The 21,606-nt window shown below is 42.3% G+C and overlaps 1 protein-coding gene across 1 annotated transcript; it reads right to left on the bottom strand.

The window, feature by feature from the left end:
• Positions 1-8,675: 8,675 nt before the first annotated feature.
• On the bottom strand, positions 8,676-9,611 carry LOC128123296 (putative olfactory receptor 3A4). The gene has a single exon (XM_052759545.1). The coding sequence runs from the start codon at positions 9,609-9,611 to the stop codon at positions 8,676-8,678; it is 936 nt and encodes a 311-aa protein (XP_052615505.1).
• Between the last annotated feature and the right edge of the window lie 11,995 nt (positions 9,612-21,606).

Here is a 21,606-nt window from a genome sequence, read left to right as displayed (position 1 = left end):
AATAACAAAAGTTGGCTGTCTGGCAGCTCCTTAGACCCGGATACTTTCCGGGAACTGTCTAACTTCTGCCAGCTAACCTTCTCTTCTTGATTTCTTCTCTCCTGCTCACATGCTTCTAGCTATTGATCCTGAACCTGAGAAACCTCTGACTCTAGACCCCACCAACGAGCCTCTCTGCCTTTCTGACCTTCTGCTCCCGCTTCCGCTGCCACTTTTGCTCCTACCCCTGACCCCAGGGCTGCCGCTGCTCCTCCTCTGGCTTCTTCTTCTCCTCTGGTACTGGGAGCTTCCAAAAGCCCGCCTCTGGCTCCAACTTTCACACCTCCCACTACTTGCTCTCAGACTGCTAAGGGATCTGACCCTAGCCATGCCAACCCTCAAACCATTCTCCCCTTGCGAGAGGTAGCCCAGGTGGAAGGACTGGTAAAAGTTCATGTTCCATTCTCTCTTTTAGAACTCTCTCAGAACAAAAACTGGGTTCCTATACCTCTAATTTTACTTCCTCTATTAGACAATTTCAATATGTTACTCAATCTTATAGTCTCACCTTTCATGATCCAGTATGGCTGAAGCTGCCCAGTTCCCAGCCCGACCATGCCCATCTCACACCAGGAACCCAGGGTAATCATAACAGTAGCTGGACATCCCATCTCTTTCTTTATGGACACTGGAACCACCTACTCAGTGGCTGAGGGGTCCAGCCACTCCTTCTTGTTTTCCTGTTGTCGGGATGGGGGGCAGCCTTACCTACCTCATCAGACTCCACCACTTAATTGCATTTTCAGGGGCATTCCTCTTATTCACACATTTATAGTGGCACCAACCTGTCCTGTACCTCTAATGGGAAGGGATTTCTTAGCCATACTGGGAGGTCTATTTCATTTGCTCCCCACATTCACCTCACTCCAGACTCACCAGCAGCTCCTCTCCTCCTCCTCCTCCTCCTCCTCCTCCTCCTCCTCCTCCTCCTCCTAGCCACCCACTCTACTAACTCTAACAGTTCATTTTCTTTGCCAGCCTCTCAGGTGGACCCCAAAGTCTGGGACACCCAGAACCCTTCTATCACTAGGGACCACCCCCTATCATTTTCCAGTTGTAGGACTCTACCAGGTATATTATCCAAGTTCAATATCCTCTCTCACTCCAGAGCTTAAGAGGACTTAAGCCTATCATTTCCGACCTTCTCAGGAAAAAGCTGCTCTGCCCAACCTCTTCCGCCTTTTGACACCCCATACTTGCAGTTAAAAAGTCTAATGGAACCTGCTGCCTGATTCAAGACCTCCAGCCCATTAATTCTGCAGTGGTCCCCCTCCATCCAATAGTGGCTAACCCCTATACTTTCCTGTCCACTATCCCTTCAGAAACTTCCCACTTCTCAGTTTTAGACCTCAGGGATGCTTTCTTTTGCTTTCACCTGGACTGACCCTGAGACTCATTAGTCTACACAGCTAACTTGGACTGTCCTGCCACAAGGATTCAGGGACAGCCCACACCTATTTGGTCAGGCTCTGGCCTCTGACCTGCTCTCTCTGTCCCTCCCTGGCTCTAAACTAATCCAGTTTGTAGATGACATTCTGCTCTGCGGCGCTTCATTACAACTTAGCCAAACTAACACCTCTACCCTTCTAAATTTCTTATGTAGCTGAGGTTATAGGGTATCCCCTTCTAAAGGTCAGCTGTCCACTCCCCAGATCACCTGTTTGGTTCTAACTATTGCTCCAACCCACAAGGCTATTACTGTAGATAGAAAGCACCTAATTCAGTCTCTTGCGGTCCCTTCTACTAAACAGGAGATTCTGTCCTTCCTAGGAATAGCTGGCTTCCTACGGTCCTGGGTTCCATCCTTTTCTCTCCTTGCTCACCCCTTATACAAGGCAGCTCAGGGCTCCCCTCACAAGCCCCTTCTTCACCCTGTTACTAAACCTTTCCAGAAGCTCCAGCAGCCTCTCCTTCAGGCCCCAGTCCTTCATCTTCCAGAGCTAACCTGCCCCTTCTCCCTCTATGTAGCAGAGAAGGAGGGATTTGCCCTGGGAACCCTAGGGCATCAGCTGGGACCCTCCTTTGCACCTATAGCATACCTGTCAAAGAAACTAGATCTTACCACTCAGGGATGGGCAACCTGTATTCATGCCCTAGTGGCTGTTGAACTCCTTATTAGGGAGTCAAAAAAGCTAACCTTCAGGTCACCTACTACTGTCCTCTCTCACCATAACCTGTCCCATCTCCTAACTTAGAAAGGCTTACAAACTTTACCTCCCTCTAGAGTTCTTTCTCTCCTGGTGGCGCTACTGGAAGATGCCACATTTACTTTCAAAACTTGCTTGCCTCTTAATATATCAAGTCTCCTCCCTCAACCGAACACTGATTATTCCCCCCTCTCATTCCTGCACTGAAACCTTGGAGGAACTGTTGCCACACCCTTCACACATGCAGGAGGGCACATTGCCCCAGGCCACTCATACCTGGTACACAGATGGCAGCTCTCTCTTACATGAAGGGACTGGTAAAGAGGGCTATGCCGTAGTGTCAGACACTGAGGTGACAGAAGCACAGGCACTACCCGTACACACCACTAACCAACAGGCTGAGCTGATAGCTCTCACCCGTGCCTTCCAATTGGCACAGGGGCAATCCCTAAATGTTTACACAGACTCCAAATATGCTTTCCATATCTTCCTGTCCCATGCTGCTATCTGGAAAGAGCATGGGCTCCTTACAATGAAGGGAGGATCCGTATCTAATTCAGGCCAAATAATGGCCATGCTAAAAGCTTCCCACCTCCCCAAGGCAATAGGAATTATCCACTGCCAGTCTCATCAGACCGACAGCTCTATCATCTCCAAGGGAAATAACTGGACTGACCAGGCAGCCAGGACAGCAGCCCTTCAGGGCCAAGACTCACCCCACCCACCATAGGGAATCCATACATTACAGCCCACACCCTCACAGGCAACTCCTGACACTAGACAAATTCTGTCCTATCTACACCAGCTCTTTCACCCTAATAGTCTTCTCTGTCTCAGTTCATGAAAGCTCACTTGCAGCCCACCTCTGAGGACTTACAGTTCTTAAGAACTATTACCGCCTCTTGTGAAATTTGCCAAAAGACAGACCCCAATACAAAATATAGAAGTCAGCCTTTTCCCACCCACCAGGCCAGAGGTTCCCTTCCAGAGACAAACTGGCAGCTCGATTTTACCCATATGCCCACCGTCAGGAGAATTAAATATCTCCTTGTGATGGTAGACTTATTTTTAACCAAGTGGAGGCATACCCGGTTTCTAATAAGCGAGCTCAGACAGTTGCAGATCTCCTTCTCCAAGAAATTATTCCTCGGTTCAGGATTCCTGCATCTCTTCAGTCTGATAATGGTCTGAAGTTCACCTCCCAGATTTCTCAGACACTAGTTAAGGCTCTCAATATGCCTTGGCATTTTCATATCTCATACTGTCCTCAGTCCTCAGGAAAGGTGGAGTGCAACAACTGATCTTTAAAATCCATTCTTACTAAGATGTCACAGGAACTTCACCTCGACTGGATAAAATTATTGCCTCTGGCTCTTTTCAGGCTCAGGGCCCTTCCCAAAAAGCCTCTTTCGATTTCCCCATTTGAAGTGATATATGGGAGGCCGGCCTTAACACTGGGCCTCATACCCAAATCTTCATCTCTTCCAGATAGCCTGTTAACTCCTCTACTCCGTCATCACAGGTCTAGTCTATGGAAATTCGCAGACCATTCCTTACCTCACCCATGTGATAATTCAAAAAAAGAGGTCATTAATTTGAAAGGGAATGAGGAAAGGGAACTAAGAGGTATTGAAATGAGGAAAGGAAAGAGGGAGTGTGATGTAATTATATTTTTATTTTAGAAAATATAAATTTATAAAAAACAAAAATAATAAAAAATAAATCTTAAACATGAAAAGAAAGAACCAGATTTCCAATTGTTCCACAGCTTTACCAGAACTTTATATTTTGTCTTTTTTATTTTAAACCTTCTGTTGAGTATACAGTTATGCTTCATTGTAGTTTTAATTATATTTCCGTAAGGACTAAAGATACTGACATTTCTTTCAGGGACTTACCGTGGTCCATATATCTTGTTTGGCGAAGTGCTTATTCAAATATCACCCCCTAACCACCACCACTAAATGAACAGTCCCTGTATTTACTGTCTGGTATGGAAGCTCTCTTTATTACTGATGGTAGCCTTGCTCACTTGAGTGTTCTCTTGTGCCAGTGTCTTAGCCCTCCACACACAAAACCAGCCTCTTGTGACCCACTCTTACCTTGCATTTGTGACAGTCAACATCACATCACACAACATCATAACAAATGACCTAGATAATTCATGTACGAAGCTAGATGTCAATGGTGGGAAAAGTATGACAAAGCCAAACCTCTTACATCACATCAGCTAAGAAGCAGAAAAGAAAATAAGGCAACCAGGCAATACAGGCCCCTTCCAGTTCACCCCACCTTCTAAAGGTCCCACTATCTCCTCACAGAGCAATCCTGGGAAACTTGCCCCACATATTAACTCTGTGGAACTTTCCACCACCAAATCACAGAAGTGTGGAGTCTGATTTCTGGTAGGTTTTTCTCAGCAACCCTGCTCTTCCCATCAGTCTCCATCAGCCCTTTCCCTGCCTGCTCCTTTTGGGGGTCTCTCATGTCCCTTGCTGCAGTCACAGTCAGCTGCTGCTTAGGACCTGGTATGAGGCTTGTGCTGCAGTAGACAAAGCTGGTCCATTGTCTTTCTCTAGCCTGTGTTAGGATGGATTCATAGGTAGAGCTTTCCCAACATTCTTGCCTCTACTCTCATCAGGAAGTGAATGAGCTAATTCAGAATGCCTTATTAAAGTAGCGGAATTTCCCTAGCTACTGAAATAAGAAAACAATGGCCATCATGATCACTTTGCTCTGGCCTTGAGTTTATAGGAGATACTTCGTGTGAAGGTACTAGGTGTATTTGATTTGTCTTAGGTCCCAAATGGATATGTAATGTTTTATTAAGGAAAAACATGATATTTTCTACCTGAATGTACTACAAAGTTATATTGAAGTGATGGAAATTCATTCAAAATTCTTTAAAATACTCTACTAGACCTTGCAAATGTCTTACAGATTTCATGGATGTTAAGTTCTAGAATTTGTTCTAACACTGACAGGAAACTATGTTCTATTGCCCTTCAAGTATTTCATCTATAAAATAAATCACAATTATGACCCTTATCCTGTAGGCTGTTGGTGTTGTCTTGAAGTCCAAATAAGATTCAAGATAAAAAGTGTTGTTTGTGAATTGGGAACTACTACATAGAATAGTGCTGAACATTTGTGATACTAGTAAGCATTAGTCACGTTAATTAATATCTGAAATGAATAGACAAATAAATGATAGATATGGAAATGGTTATGTATATGATTAATAAATAGAGATAAAGGAAAGATAGATAGATATGATAGATAGATAGACAGACAGATAGATAGATGATTGATAGATAGATAGACAGATAGATAGATAGATAGATAGATAGATAGATAGATAGATAGATGATAGACAGACAGACAGACAGATAGATAGATGATAGATTTAAACCTTACATTTCCTATTGTTGGGTAGTCCTGGCTTTCAGTTCTTTAAATTTCCCTTGACTCAGCGTTTAATCCCTAGGTTTTATAATGAACATATAAATACTATTGTTGCAATTAAACTGTTTTATTATAATTTTCTTTATGAGTTTCTGGAGGGTATGAACAGTAAGTGGAAATTTTAAATAATCCAGTGAATTAGTTTTTCAATAAGATTGTTGACAAGGAAAATGATGGAGTGGTAACAGTGATGAAAGCCAATGCTCATATGTTACATCTACCCTATTCCCCTCAGTAAACACTTCAGTGGCTGCTTTTTCTTAGTAAACACACACGTTACCATGTAGAAAATCAAACATCTCTCTTATTGCTGCTGCAGTTGTCATGGTCTTGTGTCTCACATTAAGGAGAATCACTTCACTCTTAAGCATCTTAACCACAGTCCACATTCTGGTGCTTGCCCAGCAGCACTCTAACACACAGTTCACTTATGTTCAAATAAAACTATTAAAAATTCAAGTTTCTCACAACAATATGATTCTCCTTTGGCCACCTCCTTGCACTGTCTATGGTCCTTTTTACCAATCTTCCCTGGAAAGCCATCCTCATCTGCGACCTTCGCTTTCAGACTCTCATTCCCTGGATCTTCCCTCTGTGTCCATCTCCTTCCTACTTGGACTCCCAAAAATCATGTGATACCTGAAATGACTTCCTTCCTAATAAGATGGCAGGTCCCACTTGCCTTTAACGTGTAACTCAATAGCCTTCTTCTTCATTAAGAAGTTACAAACAGTTCCAAATTTATAAGAATAAAGAAGAGCATCTTTATATTTTTTCATATAAAAATATTTTCTAATACCATTCTTAAAACAGCATATTCAATTTTGCGAGTGTTTAATTTCAAATAAGGGAGCAATGTGTTATAAAATTTAGCATTTAAATACACAGAAATAATCAATTAGAAATATCAGTTTGTTCAATCATTTCTGAGTGTCAATCTAGCCAAATGGTTTTTTGTTGTTGTTGTTTTTGGTTTTTTTGTTGGTTTTTTTTTGTTTGTTTTGTTTTGAGACAGGGTTTCTCTGTGTAGTTTCGGTGCCTGTCCTGGATCTCACTCTGTAGATCAGCCTGGCCTCGAACTCACAGAGACTCACCTGGCTCTGCCTCCCGAAAGCTGGGATTAAAGGCATGCACCACCACCACCTGGCTAGCCAAATGTTTTTAAGTGTTCTAGAATTCACACCCTTTGACCCAGAGCCCCTCCTCACAGGTTTCTGTCTTCTAAGAGTTCATATCCTTTGACCCAGGAACCCTCACCATGAGTTTCTGTCTTCTAAGAGTTCATATCCTTTGACCCAGGGACCCTCACCATGAGTTTCTGTCTTCTAAGAGTTCATATCCTTTGACCCAGGAACCCTCACCATGAGTTTCTGTCTTCAGCTATTGGAAGAGTGTGCACAGATGAACACACACAGGGAACAAATCCCACCATGCAATGTAGCCCAGATTATTTGAACCAGCAGATTCACTAATAATAGATGATCAAATAAATTTCATCCCATCTACTAAAAGAAATACTATGTAGCCATGGGAAGGAGAAATATTCACCTGTATTATCAAGTTCACCTATGTTAGTGAAGTTATAGAGTTTCAGGTATGAAACAATTCTAATCTTTACAAATATATATCATGCATAAAAGTATTTTAATAATTATATATTAATTGTTCATATGGCTATCTGTAAATGGTGAACTTAAGGGTGACCTTTATTTTACTCTGTCTGTATTTTCTTTTTTTATTTATTACTCATATATTTGTGTGAATGTGTATCCATGCTCACATGTGTGTGTGTATTCATGTGTATACAAAAGTTCAAAGTTGACACTGGATATCTTCCTCAATCACTCTCCATTTTATTTGTTGATGTTAAATCAAGATCCCACCCCAGCTCGCACTGAGGATCCTGTCTCTGCCTTCTGAGAGCTAGAATTACAGGTGGCCACCACATCTGCTTGCTATTCATGTGGGTGCTGGGGGTCTGAACTCCAGTTCTCATGCTTGCATGGAAAGTGCTTTATCCACTGAGCCATCTCTCTAGCCCCTCTAACTTTTTAGTAAGCATTCACTTTATGGTGTTGTGGAAACAACCATCTAAAGCTATGAATTGAAGCACCTTCCTCCTCAAAATGACATGGAGGGAACAGTTACTTTCATGTTCAAATCAGAGGTACCAAAAATTTACATTCAATCAGGGAGGTTTTCCCAAATGTACAGACCTCTTTTCTGATTAAAAGCCTATTAATGAATCTATATTGGCTCAAACAGCCTGCTTCCCAGGGTATTTCAATGAGCATCCTTCTACAATCATTTATCCTTAGCTGTGGATGGTCCAGTTGGAAAACGTTCTGCCTATCTCTATGGTTTTTTCTAAATATTGCCTGTTCCCTATGAATTACGTTTTGAAATCTGTCTTATTTTTACTTGTTTGTTTCATAAACTGATATCTTGAAATTCCCTCAATCTGTATCAGCTTCTTTAGAACAAATCAAATTTGGTAAAGAAATAAATATTTCTTAATTCACAGTTTTAATTGTTAAGATAGCCTATTTTTTTCATCACAATGATGTTTCTTTTCTTACTCTTTAATACTCACTCTACCTGCTCACCTTAGGATACCCCTCCTCCTTGCAATAATGTATTACTCCTAAGAAGCAATATTTACTTATATAGCTTGCCTCTAGGATCAAAACCTTGCTCTCACATTCACTAGCTCTATGAATTTGAGGAAGTTGCTCAACCTCTCTGAAGTTAAGTTTCCTGATCTACAGTTTGCAAACTGCACCTACCTTACATGATTAGCAGAATTAACTGCATACTGGTGCTAGTCACTTAGTACCTTGTTTGTGGTAGTGAGGATATAAGTGATAGCTATTACTATTTTTGAGGAACTTCCCTTCTGAAGCAAGAATGTACCCTACTTTGTCATACCCTCACTCCATTTACATTAATCACAATATCACTTAGAAGCAATGAGTGGAGCTGTGGCATTGGTTAAGGCCAAAAGAAAGGAGTGTCTATTGGAGGCTACCTTCCTGTGAGCACCTTTCGTAGGGCACCCTGCACATCGGGGTTCCGAAGGCTGTAAATAAGCGGGTTCAGCATGGGACTGATGACAGTATTGAGAATGCCAATACCCTTGTCCTTGTCTGAAGCCTCCACTGAACCCAGCCTCATGTAGCTGAAGACACCTGTCCCATAGAAGATGCCCACCACGGTGAGATGGGAGCTGCATGTGGAGAAGGCTTTCTTCCTGCCCTCAGCAGACCGAATACGAAGAACTGCAGCTGCCACATGGCCATATGACACTGAGATGAGGACCAAGGGGACCACACCCATGAAGGCTGCTGCTACAAAAAGCAGCTGCTCATTGAGATGGATGCTGGAACAGGAGAGCTGGAAAAGCTGAGGGAGGTCACAGTAGAAGTGATTGATTGTGTTGGGGCCACAGAATTTAAGAGTAGACAAGGCAACAGTTTGGGTCAATGCATTGCTAAAGGAAAATACACATGACAGGCACACTGAGGCCTTCTGAATGCTCCAGCTCATATGGGTACTGTAGGTGAGGGGGTGGCAGATGGCCACATAGCGGTCATAGGCCATGACAGTCAGCAGGAAGCAGTCTGTCCCAGCCAGGAGGTGGAAGAAGAAGAGCTGTGAGAGGCAGGCCCCATAGGCAATGTGTCTGTCATTGGACAGGAAATGCTTCAACATGGCAGGAACAGTGACACTGATGCATCCAACATCCAACACAGATAAGTTCCCCAGGAAGAAGTACATGGGGGTGTGGAGCTTGGGTTCAATAAAGATAGCAGCCAGGATGCTGGCATTACCACCGACGGTAGCTACATAAGCAAGAAGGAAGATGCCAAAGAGGATGGGCCGCAGAGCTGGAGTCTCGGTGAGACCCAGCAGGACAAATGTGGTCACACAGGAATCATTTCCCGAGGCTCCCAGATCCATGACTCTCTTCCCCCAGTTATCAGCTGAAGGAAGTTTGAAGGTGATGAAAGGACAGTGGCATCTTGGGAATAACCATCGAGCATTGTGATGTCCAGGTGCAGCCAGGATGCAAGGGCATAGCAGACACAAGGGAAAGAAAGTTAAAGACAGAGATGTAACAGATAAAGGTGTGGTGCATTCAACACTTACTGGTAAAAAGTAATATTTAAATAATAATGGGAAGGAATGGGATATTTGAAAGTTAGAGGGAAAGATTATGTACCTGAGGCCAAAATTCTATAAAGAAAACCACAGTCTGCAGATGGTGGCCTGAACAGTTTGGCTACACAAGATCCTGAAGCATGAAAAGGAAGCTTCTAGAGAAGAGGGGGCATGGTCCTCTTCCCAAAACTGTAAACTGTACATGTCATCCTACAGTGGCCCCCAGTATCGTATGGAGATTGGTTCCATAGCTTCTCTGATACCCAAATCTGAGGGTGCTCATGTCTCTTATGTAAGATGCAATAGCATTTGCATATAGCCTATGCACATCCTCCCGTAAGTCATTTCTAGAAGACATCCAACATCTCACCCTGTGTCCATGCCACCTGAGTTTCTCTTATCTTATATTGTTTAAGATGCTGATATGGGGGGGGATGACACCTGTACTTATCAGAACAGACATAATTTTTCCACATACTCTTGATATGTGGCTGAATCCACAAATGTGAAACCTGCAGGCAGATGACCAGCTGTAATGGGATGTTAGTAACAACAAGATACCCAGGCCCTCCCATTTCACCACTCAAAATAAAAGCTGTTTGCCTTCTTCCTCCTGAGTTAATTTCCACACCATCTACCCCGCATGCTATCACAAGACCACAGTTTGCTATACAGCCATAGAGCCATAAATGGTTCCCACACATACTGTCATATACCTGGTACTCCCTGAGCCTCACAAGGTCACATAGTGATCTGCCTCATTGAAGTGAAGATAATCATCACTCAGGTGGGTCCAGACACACAGGGAAAAAGACTGGAGCTGGAGTTCCTCAAAGACAAATGGCATGATCAGAGGAAGATGCTTCCCAATGAACAAGATCCTCAGGTCCCAGTAGGCCAACCACTATTAGAGGTGCTGGCCTTTTTTTTTTTTTTACATGAATTTGATCAGACCACTACCTCCATCTCAGTATCTCTAAAGCTCACATGCCTGTCATTCCTCTCCATCAACTACCTAATGAACTGTTTTGTCTGGTTATCCTGGCAGCTAGTATCTCCTGTATCCTTTATCCCCTCTCAGTCAAGTACCTGAGCTTCCTAAGGGCCACCTTGGAAGAAAGAGATGTCATTCCAAAGCCCAAGAGTGAAATCACTTGTTTGGAAGCCCAGTTGTGAGCAAGCAGTGAGGGCTCTTGGAATGGCACTCACCCAGTGAAGGGGACAGGCACTCCTCAGGCAGAGAGGAAACCAAATAATCTCCACAGCTGGAAGTTTATCAAAGAGAAACAAAGAGACAAACAGCTTGGCTGACATCATCTTCCCAGTGGGCTTGCTCTTCTCCACTTTCTCCCTGTGGAGGCCTCTGAGATTAGAATATTCCAGGGGGAGCCAGGACATGATGAGTACCTGCCTTCCCAAGACACAAGCCTCTCCGGTGCTTTGGAAATGCTTTAGACTTTCTCCGTGTTTCAAGCATGATCTTCATGGGGGTGACCAAGTTCACACATTTATTTAACAAATGTGTTTGTAAACTCACTTTTGCTACAGTTGAGATGGTTCTTAGAAAGTCTCTATTGGATGCATTAACTGAACATATTAATGGGGCTTGGTGTGATACTCCCAGCATGCACTGATCAAATTCTGCCTTACCACACACACACACACACACACACACACACACACACACATGCATGCACTCGCGCACACACACACATATGCACAAACTCCCCCCTCCCCAATCACTAGTAACCACTATTCAACCTTAGGAACATTTTGTCACTTCTCTATATGAGAGAGAGTGTGTTTGTCTCACTTAGTGTCTTCTAGTTTCATCCATGACAGAATTTCCTTCTTGGTGACTAAATTGCACTCTACTGTGCATCTCTACCACATTTTTTTCAAAGTCTTACAGTCTAGAAAGTCACAGTGTTGAGCACAGAGTTAAGATTTGGGGCTTCTGGTTTTTGGTCAGCAAAAAAAATATATCAAAATGACTGAAATCTACACACACCTTTCAATAATAACTCTAAATATTAATGTTCTCAACTCTCCAATCAAAATACACAGGTCAGCTGAATGTATTACAAAACAAAATTTTAAGTGGCCTAAGGTGACTTGTGAAGATGGTTCACTACTCTCTTGACCCAGAAAACCCTACAAAATCATGAACATCAAGAGGTTCAAATCTTCATGCTCACTTTAAGAACACCTATGAAGCTGTACAGGCCGTCAAGAGTATGCATATCTGTAAAGCCACCAAGGATCTGAAAGATGTCACTTTAAAGAAGCAATGTATGCCATTCCAGCAGTATAATGGTGGAGTCAGTAGGTGTGCCCAGGCCAAACAGTGGGGCTGGGCGTAGGGTCTGTGGCCAAAACAAAACAAAACAAAACGCTGAATTTTTGTTGCACATTTTTAAAAATGCGGAGAGTAATGCTGAACTGAAGGGTTTAGATGTAGATTCTCCAGTCATTGACCATATTTGGGTGGACAAAGCACCTAAGATATGTCAACAAACTTACAGAACTCATGGCTGGATAAACCCATGCATGAGCTCCCTCTGCCACACGAGATTATCCTCATTAAAAAGGAACAAACTGTTCCAAAGTCAGAAGGGCAGGGTGCACAGAAGACAAAAAGATATCCCAGAAGAAACTGAAGAAATAAAATGTTATGGCATGGGAAAAATTCAGCATAAAATAAATGCTAATAAAAGTTTTTTTTAAAAAAAGAAAGAAAAAGGAAAATAAATTATCTATCTATTGTCTATCAAACACAGTTCTTAACTGTTCCTTGTTCCTTCAAAAAGCTTTCTAACTGGTTTAAAACTGTCATGGGCTAAGAGTGAGTTAGCAGAGGGAGAGGGTGAGTTGAAATTCCTGTTGGCATCTATCCTTCTAAGAAAACAGCTAGAGTCCACCACTTGACCTTCTCTTCTTGGCATAACAAAAACTGTGTCTGTCCCCTGGAATGCTTTTCTCACAATCTTATAACCCAGGACACTCTGTCCTTAAAGACCAATTGCTGGTCTTTTCTCTCCTGACAAATGGCCCATAGATCCCTGTGGTTGAGCTAGGTTCACTCCTCCTTTCTGACATAACAATGTAAAAGCAATGCATGCTGCTCATGAACTGTTAATCTCTTTCCTTACTAGTCACTAGCTTGCTAACTCCAGCACCTAGTTGATTATGGTATATTTCTACTTTAACATCCCACAAGATCCTCAAGAACTACAGAGCATAATTTCTCTGAGAGAGAGAGACAGACAGAGAGACAGAGGCAAAGACAAAGAGACCCATGGCTTATGGTGATAAAGACTGTAAGTAAATAAACATTTTCTTACTAAAAAACATTAACTTAGTTCAACCAATTATACTACTATGTTTCCATTGATATTAAAAATGTTAAGATACAGCAAATTAAATGCTCTAAAATGCCCTATAACATACTTAAATACTTAATAACTCTAAGTAATTTAAATTCTATTTACAATGATTACAGACCCAGGAAGACAAATAGGATCAATTCCTTATCCAGTCATCATCAGAGAGGCTTCTCCGGCAGCAGATGGGAATGAATACAGAGACCCACAGCCAGACGTTATGCAGAGAGAGAGTAAAACTGGGGGTCTCCATCAAATTCCTCAACTCAAGAGCTCAGAGAATCCTGCAAAAGAGGTGGTGGAAAGACTGTAACAATCAGAGGGGGTGGGGTCACCAGGAGAACATGGATGGCCCTGTGAATCAACTAAGCAAGGTACATATAAGCTCACAGAGACTAAAGCAGCAAGCACAGGGTCTACATGGGTCTACACCAGGTCGCCTGCTTATATATTATAGCTATGAGAACGAGGGGGTCTCTGACTCTATCGCCTTCTCTTGGCACTCTTTTCCTCCTGTTGGGTTAATGTGTCTACTTTAATATGAAAGTTTTTTGCTTCATCTTATTAATGTTTTATTTGTCATGTTTGTCTTAGAAGCCTGTTCTTTTCTAATGAAAGACAGAAATAGAGTGGATCCGGAGGGGTGGTAAGGTGGGGAGAAACTGGGAGGAATAGAGGGAGAGGAAACTATAATCAAGACATATTGTATGAGAAAGGAAGCTATTTTCAATTAAAAAATGTTAAGAGACAACAAATTAAATGCTCTAAGATGCCCTATAACATACTCAAATACTTAAAAACTCAAAGTAAATTAAATTCTATTTACAATGATTAGAGATACCCAAAGATTTGGTTTGGTGGACTCCTATTATCCAAACTATACAAAACACATGAATCTCTAATAATGTCAATATTCGTGATGTTTTATACTTTAAGAGCTGATGTTTCTTGATCAAATAAATAAAAATTGTATCTTATCGTACAATTAGTTAAAGAAGATATTCCATTTTGTATAAAAATACTACTATCACTCCTGCTAGAGTCTCATTTCCCTTTCCAAACATTAAAATGAATGTTTTAAATTAAAATAAGACCTGGTTAGGCCTACAAGACCTACAAAATTCTGATTTCTTAAATAATAAAAATAAAAATAAAAAAGTGGCTGTATCCAATGATTCCCTGCATCCTGTCTATCTATCCTATATAGAGGGGTGTTAAAATTGAGCATCCCTGGATGGAACATACAATGGCGATTTTATCAATAGATAGAGCTGGACCCCTTTCCCTGACATATTCAAATACTGCTCTTTATAGTAATAGGAAAGGAGGTGGGATAGGAGTGTGGAATCAATTGCAGATCAGGGTTTCCTTGACGAGGAAGTAACCGTCAGAACAGAGAGCCTCCATTGGAGCTCAGCCACTGTCCCACTGTTCTTCCACTGAGCTGCTGAACCGTGCCTTGTACATTACTAAGATGGAAGAGGCCGTGAGTGTCCTGAGCTCCTCAGCCTCCAATACAGATGATCATCCTCACCTTGCTTAAGCACCTCTACATTAGTCATCCAACAATTATTAATGGACAGAAATACTATTCCCCTGGGGGTTTTAATTTGCTATATGACCCAGTTAACAGTTCTCACTTCTGAGCTTCTGTCTAGTCCACAGTCCCATGACCAGTTTCAGGTCATGCACCTGTGAACTGCAAACCACTGAGCTCTGGACGTTGCTGAAAAATGGCATAAACCAGTCTAGCCAATATGATTACTCCCTGTCTCTTCAGCAGGGTCAGTGAAATAGATGCTTCTGATAAGTGCCCCTGTTGTCCAGCCTTTGACTAGCCTTTCAGCATTTCTGTGTCCAGATGATGCCCTAGTTTCAGCTGGAAGTAGTTACAGAAGCAAGTACAGTGTCCTTTACCCCCCCCCCCCACCACCACCAATGGGCTGAAATGCTAAATCAAAAGGAAACTCCCTGGCATAGGAGATAAAATAGCTACCTATAATGCCAATTGGCAAACCAGAAAAATGGGCCCAGACTTATCAGCAGGTAGATTCATTAACTGAAATAGTTCTACAATATGATAGGAAACTTGGCCTGCTTTATGCAGAACCAAGAGGTATTATATGGCTTTAAGAGAAAATAATTATTTCTACATAAATCTTTGGAATTATAATCTGGCTGTACTCAAAAAAATATTACAAAAAGGGGACCTGAAATGAGATAAATGACTGGTGCCCCATCCATTTCCAGACTCCTTCTAGATAGTAACTCTGATGTCAGCCATCACAGGTCTTAGGCCCTTGTGCTTCTGCTAATTGCTGTTGGCTCTTATATCATTGATACCTCAACTAGATGATAATTCCTATCTGGTTACCATTAAGCTGATGGTTATTAGATCCCAATATAAAAAAGTACTCATCACAGAGTTAAGAATTTGACCCAGGATACAAGTCAAGGGAGGAATGTAAGACCAAAAGTCAACCTGTAAGCCCCACCTGCTCAAGGACCAGGTAACTTCCTGGAATTCTGAAAGTTGTAGTTCTTGGTAAATAATAAAGCCTCATGGGGAAATACGGTGGCTGAATGGTTTTTTCCTTAAAAAGACCCTACAGCATGTGTCTTGTCATTAATCACTGGGAATTCCAGAAGTGATCCTGACCAAAGTCCATCCTGGTCAGCAGCTAATTAAAGCTTGATTCAAACTTGGGTCAAAATTGTGAAACTTTTTTCTCTTGTGAATCTCAGGATTAAAAACCTCTAACTAGGCATCTCACCTGGTCATAATACAGAGGTCTGTATTATGGCTGCTACCAAGATCGGAACCCTGGATGAGACAATGCCTCCTGTCTTTGTTTCTAGCTGGCCCAGGCAGTCTTACTGTGCCAATTATGCTACAGTGTTCCCCATGAGGAAGTCCAAGCAGGGTTCCTGAGAGGGATCTGGGAATGCTAGGGAGACTGCTTACTTGTCTTTGGTTATCTTTTCTCACTGTAGAAACTGTGGGCTCTGGAGACACCTCTCTTTATGTCATTAATGTCAACTCAAGAGAAGATGATGAAATGTGGGTGAAGGAAGACTGTTCTTGCTCTTGTAATGATTTCATTTTGGTTTGCTTTGGTTCTGGTCCATGTAGGTGTTTCCAGTGAACTTCACAAAGAGATAAGAATGAAAACCCAGTACAGATTGACTCTGTCAACTTGGATCAGACTTTGTATAGTCTAATAACAGGCAGCTTATTCCCAGTGTATTTAAGCTCAGTACAATTTGAAAAACAAAAAGTTTCCTGGTGTAATACAATCTGCGGTGCACAAAGAACGTAATTATATTGAAACTCAACTCAGGGTACATGTCATTCTCTCCAAGGAGATGGGGTCTAGAGATAGGCTACCTGTTCTAACTTAAGGGATTAAGGGTCTGGCCTGGTCTCTGTCATACAGATAGCTTAGAAGTCATTTTGGCTGTTAACCACCTCTGGTCCTGGTTGTGGAATCTTAGGGGAGCCTCTGGATATTAGGGTCTTTTAGATTACTAGCCACCTCCAGTCTTGGTAGTAAGAGTTTGATATGACCTAGTCTAACAGATAACACAGATCACCATGTAGCACGAATCTTAAAAGGACTTATTAATAAAACAAACCTGGGAGCCAGGTATTGGGGTGGATGATGGAAGATCAGAGAAGCAAAACAAGCCAATTCCTCAGCTGATCCTGTTTCCTCAGACTGGAAGCTTCTGTGCCCTCATCCAGAATGAATCTCAGCTGAACTGCTGCTCAAAAGCCTAAAAGCTTAACCAGCCTAGTTCCTGGTTTTCACACTTTATATACATTTCTGCTTTCTGCCCTCACTTCCTGGGATTAAAGGCTCACTTTCTATGATTAAAGGTGTGTGTCACCATGCCTGGCTGTTTCCAATGTGGCCTTGAACTCACAGAGATCCAGACAGATTTCTGCCTCTGGAATGCTAGGATTAAAGATGTGAGTGCCACCATTTTCTAGCCTCTGTATCTAGTGGCTGTTCTGTTCTCTGACCCCAGATAAGTTTATTAGGGTGTACAATATTTTGTGGAACACAATACCACCACATCACCAGGCTGTTAATCACTTCCAATTCTCAACTTTCTTAATGGAAGAGCAGATTTTTCATCTTTCTGCTTGGAAAAACAATCCTGTATGCTTAACATTCCTGGTTTCTCTGGAGATCTGTGGGCACAAGGACCTTCATGCTATGCTCCCAAAGTCCCCTGTTCCTTCTCTTCTTATAGAAAGTCCAGGATATATGTATTGGCTCACTTGAATGATGCTCCTAAGTCCTACAGACATTCTTCACTCCCCTTTCATTCTTTTACATTTTGTTCATCAAATAGGGTAATTTTAAATTACCCACTTGCACATAGGCGATTCTTCATTATGCTTGTCAGGTCTACTCTTGAAGCTCTTAATTGATTCATTTCATTTCAGTTATTGTGTGACTCAACTCCAATACTACTGTTCTTTTTTTATAGCTTCTGTTGGTTGAACTTCACATTTTATTTCGGTATCAGTTTCTTGGTTTTGTTTAGTTGTTTATCTGTGCCCCTGTGTAGGTCACTGAATCTCTAGAAGATACTATTCTCCCAATTCCTCAGGGATAGTACACTAGTCAGCTTGTGCCACTGTGACAAAATGTCTGAGATAAATAACTTACAGGAAGAACATATTTATATTGACTCAGGGTTTCAGGGGGTTGTTACAGAAGTTGTGGTCCGGACTGGGTGTTTCTAGGTTATTGGCCCCTTATTTAAGAAGCTCACACATATTGGCAGAAGCATCAAGGTTACTCAAAGCAAAATGATAGAACAAGCCAGACACACCATCCAGGTGACAGCAGGCCACCTGAGTGAGGGCATCAAGGGCTATTGTTTGGGGCTTCCTTTTACAAAGTTTAAGAGAAGGAGGAATTTGGTTGCTGAGAGACAGTGTTTTAAAATTTTTCTTTTATTTTTGAGATAATAATACAGTCACACCACTTCTCCCTCCCGTTTCTTCCTCCAAATGCTCCCAAATACCCTTTCTTTGCTCTTTAGATTGCCATACTTATATTATGTCAGCCTTGACTCATTACACATGTTCCTTCCTGTAACACCTCTGGTCTTAATCAGTCATGCATGGACATAAGATGGGAAATAGAGGATTCTCCTTAAATGTTTCCTTTGAGGACACACTTTGACCAATTGTGCATGCACCCAAAACCAGTTTAGATCAAATCAGCCCATGGCTCTTGGTTCTTGGACAGTGTTCTAGGAAGAGTTTGAATGCCCATTGTCAGGAGACTGTTAAGGGGAGTGACTTGTTCCCATCCTTTACAGCAGGTGCAGGTGCAGCTCAAAGCATGTGGCTCCTCCACTAACAGGTTGCTAGGTGCTCAGAGAGATGTGTATGCATAGCCCAAGCTAAGTAGCATCCCAGGATTCTAAGCAGTGCAGGTGCTTACCTGCCCCAGACTCAGTCCCTGGTCACTTGGCCCACTAGCTTAGGTAGAAGAGGAGGCAGGAGAAAACTGCTCAGCTCAGAGTGGCTTCAAAGCAGGGGAGCCTGATTTTGTAACAAAGTCTTTCCTCATTGGTCATCAATGATATATCCGTGAATGGGTGAATCTATTCATGAAGGCAGTATCTTCATGACCCTGCTACCTCCCTGAGCCTGAACACTGCTGAACTGGAGACCAAGTCTTTAATATGTGATCTTCTGAGGGGACATTTAAGGGTTAAACAAGCATAAAGATGGTTACTGGAACTTCATTTAATTCTGTTGTCAATTTCCTTGGTTTTTTGAGATCCCCATGGCCTCACATTGGCGAATGTAATATAAAGAAGGAGTCATTTGTCTTTGTCTTTATAGACTGACTTCAGGGAGCCTGCCCCAGTGGTTGACAGGTTCCAGAGAGGAGACAAGGAGTAGGCAAAGGAAGAAGCAAGGCAGGCCATGGTAGTACAATCTTGTAACCTGATTGACTAGCAGCCAGAGTGTTTTTTTTTCATTTATACAGAATTCACTAATAAGAGATGGACTCATGTTCTTCCAAAACATAGATCATATCTTTTTTTTTTTCGGACATGTGTTAAACTTTTTCTCTTGCACATCTGGGGTCATAACTTGAGTCATCATTGATAAACTGTGACAGCACAGTGTTAACTTTTACAATCATTTTCCCTCAAGTTTAGTCATCATTGATAAAGAGATTTATCTTTTATAATAGGTTTTAATCATCAACCCCATAACCCAAATTTTAAGAATCTAGAAGCATATGACAGCTCTTACTCAGGCTGCCAGGTTTTGGGTCTTCAAGAATGCTAGACAGAAAGAAAATCTCCAGCCATGCCCCAAGCAGTGTATTATTAACTCTTTTTTTTTTAATTTATTTTAATTTATTTTGCAATACAATTCAGTTCTACATATCAGTCACGGATTCCCTTGTTCTCCCCCCTCCCGTCCCCCTCACCTTCCCCCCAATGCCCCCCCCCATTCCCATCTCCTCCAGGGTAAAGCCTTCCCCACAGACTGAGGTCAACCTGGTAGACTCAGTCCAGGTAGGTCTAGTACCCTCCTCCCAGGCCAAGCCAAACAATCCTGCATAGGCCCCAGGTTTCAAACAGCCAACTCATGCAATGAGCACAAGATCTGGTCCCACTGCCTGGATGCCTCCCAAACAGATCAAGCCAATCAACTGTCTCACCCATTCGGAGGGCCTGATCCAGTGGGGACCCCTCAGCCATTGGTTCATAGTTCATGTGTTTCCATTCATTTGGCTATTTGTCCCTGTGCTTTATCCAACCTTGGTCTCAACAATTCTCGCTCATATAAACCCTCCTCATTCTCGTTGATTGGACTCCCAGAGATCCACCCAGGGCCTAGTCATGGATCTCTGCATCCAGATCCCTCAGTAGTTGGATGAGGTTTCTAGCACAACAATTAGGGTGTTTGGCCATCCCATCACCAGAGTAGGTCAGTTCGGGCTGTCTCTCGACCATTGCCAGCAGTCTGTTGTGGGGGTATCTTTGTGGATTTCTGTGGGCCTCTCTAGCACTTTGCTTCTTCCTGTTCTCATGTGGTCTTCATTTACCATGGTCTCCTATTCCTTGTTCTCCCTCTCTGTTGTTGATCCAGCTGGGATCTCCCGCTCCCCCAAGCTCTCTTTCCCTCGACCCTCGCCTTTCATTACCCCCACTCATGTCCAGGCTGTTCATGTAGATCTCATTCCATTTCTCTGTCATTGGGCGATCCCTGTGTCTTTCTTGGGGTCCTGTTTTCTGGGTAGCCTCCCTGGTGATGTGAGTAGCAGACAATTCATCCTTGTTTCATGTCTAGTATCCTGCTATGAGTGAGTACATACCATGTTTGTCTTTCTGAGTCTGGGTTACCTCACTCAGGATGATTTTTTCTAGATCCATCCATTTGTCTGCAAACCTCATGATGCCATTGTTTTTTTCTGCTGAGTAGTATTCCATTGTGTATATGTACCACATTTTGTTTATCCATTCTTCAGTTGAAGGGCATCTGGGTTGTTTCCATGTTCTGGCTATTACAAACAATGCTGATATGAACATAGCTGAACAAGTGCTCTTATGGTGTGGTTGAGCATTTCTTGGGTATATGCCCAAGAGTGGTATAGCTGGATCTTGGGGGAGATTGATTCCCAATTTTCTAAGAAAGCGCCATATTGATTTCCAAAGTGGTTGTACAAGCTTGCATTCCCACCAGCAGTGGAGGAGAGTTCCCCTAGCTCCACATCCTCTCCAGCATAAGGTGTCTTCAGTGTTTTTGATCTTAGCCATTCTGACAGGCGTAAGGTGGTATCTCAGAGTTGTTTTGATTTGCATTTCCCTGATGATTAGGGATGATGAGCAATTCCTTAAATGTCTTTCGGCCATTTGAGTTTCCTCTGTTGAGAATTCTCTGTTTAGTTCTATAGCCCATTTCTTAATTGGACTGTTGGGCATTTTGATGTCTAATTTCTTGAGTTCCTTATATATTCTGGATATCAGTCCTCTGTCAGATGTGGGGTTGGTGAAGATCTTTTCCCATTCTGTAGGCTGTCGCTTTGCCTTGTTGACCGTATCCTTTGCTCTACAAAAGCTTCTCAGTTTCAAAAGGTCCCATTGATTGATTGTTTCTCTCAGAGTCTGTGCTACTGGTGTTCTATTTAGGAAGTAGTCTCCAATGCCAATGTGTTCAAGACTACTTCCTACTTTCTCTTCTAGCAGGTTCAGAGTAGCTGGATTTATGTTGAGGTCCTTGATCCACTTGGACTTAAGTTTTGTGCACAGTGATAGATATGGATCTATTTGCAGCCTTCTACATGTTGATATCCAGTTTTGCCAGCACCATTTGTTGAAGATGCTTTCTTTTTTCCATTGTGCACTTTTGACTTCTTTGT

The sequence above is a fragment of the Peromyscus californicus genome, unplaced genomic scaffold (genome assembly GCF_007827085.1).
Source record: "Peromyscus californicus insignis strain IS unplaced genomic scaffold, ASM782708v3 Scaffold_3__1_contigs__length_106647218, whole genome shotgun sequence".
In the NCBI taxonomy this organism is placed as follows: domain Eukaryota; kingdom Metazoa; phylum Chordata; class Mammalia; order Rodentia; family Cricetidae; genus Peromyscus; species Peromyscus californicus.
Note: the sequence above shows the minus strand (reverse complement) of the source record. Positions and strands in the feature narration are given on the sequence as shown.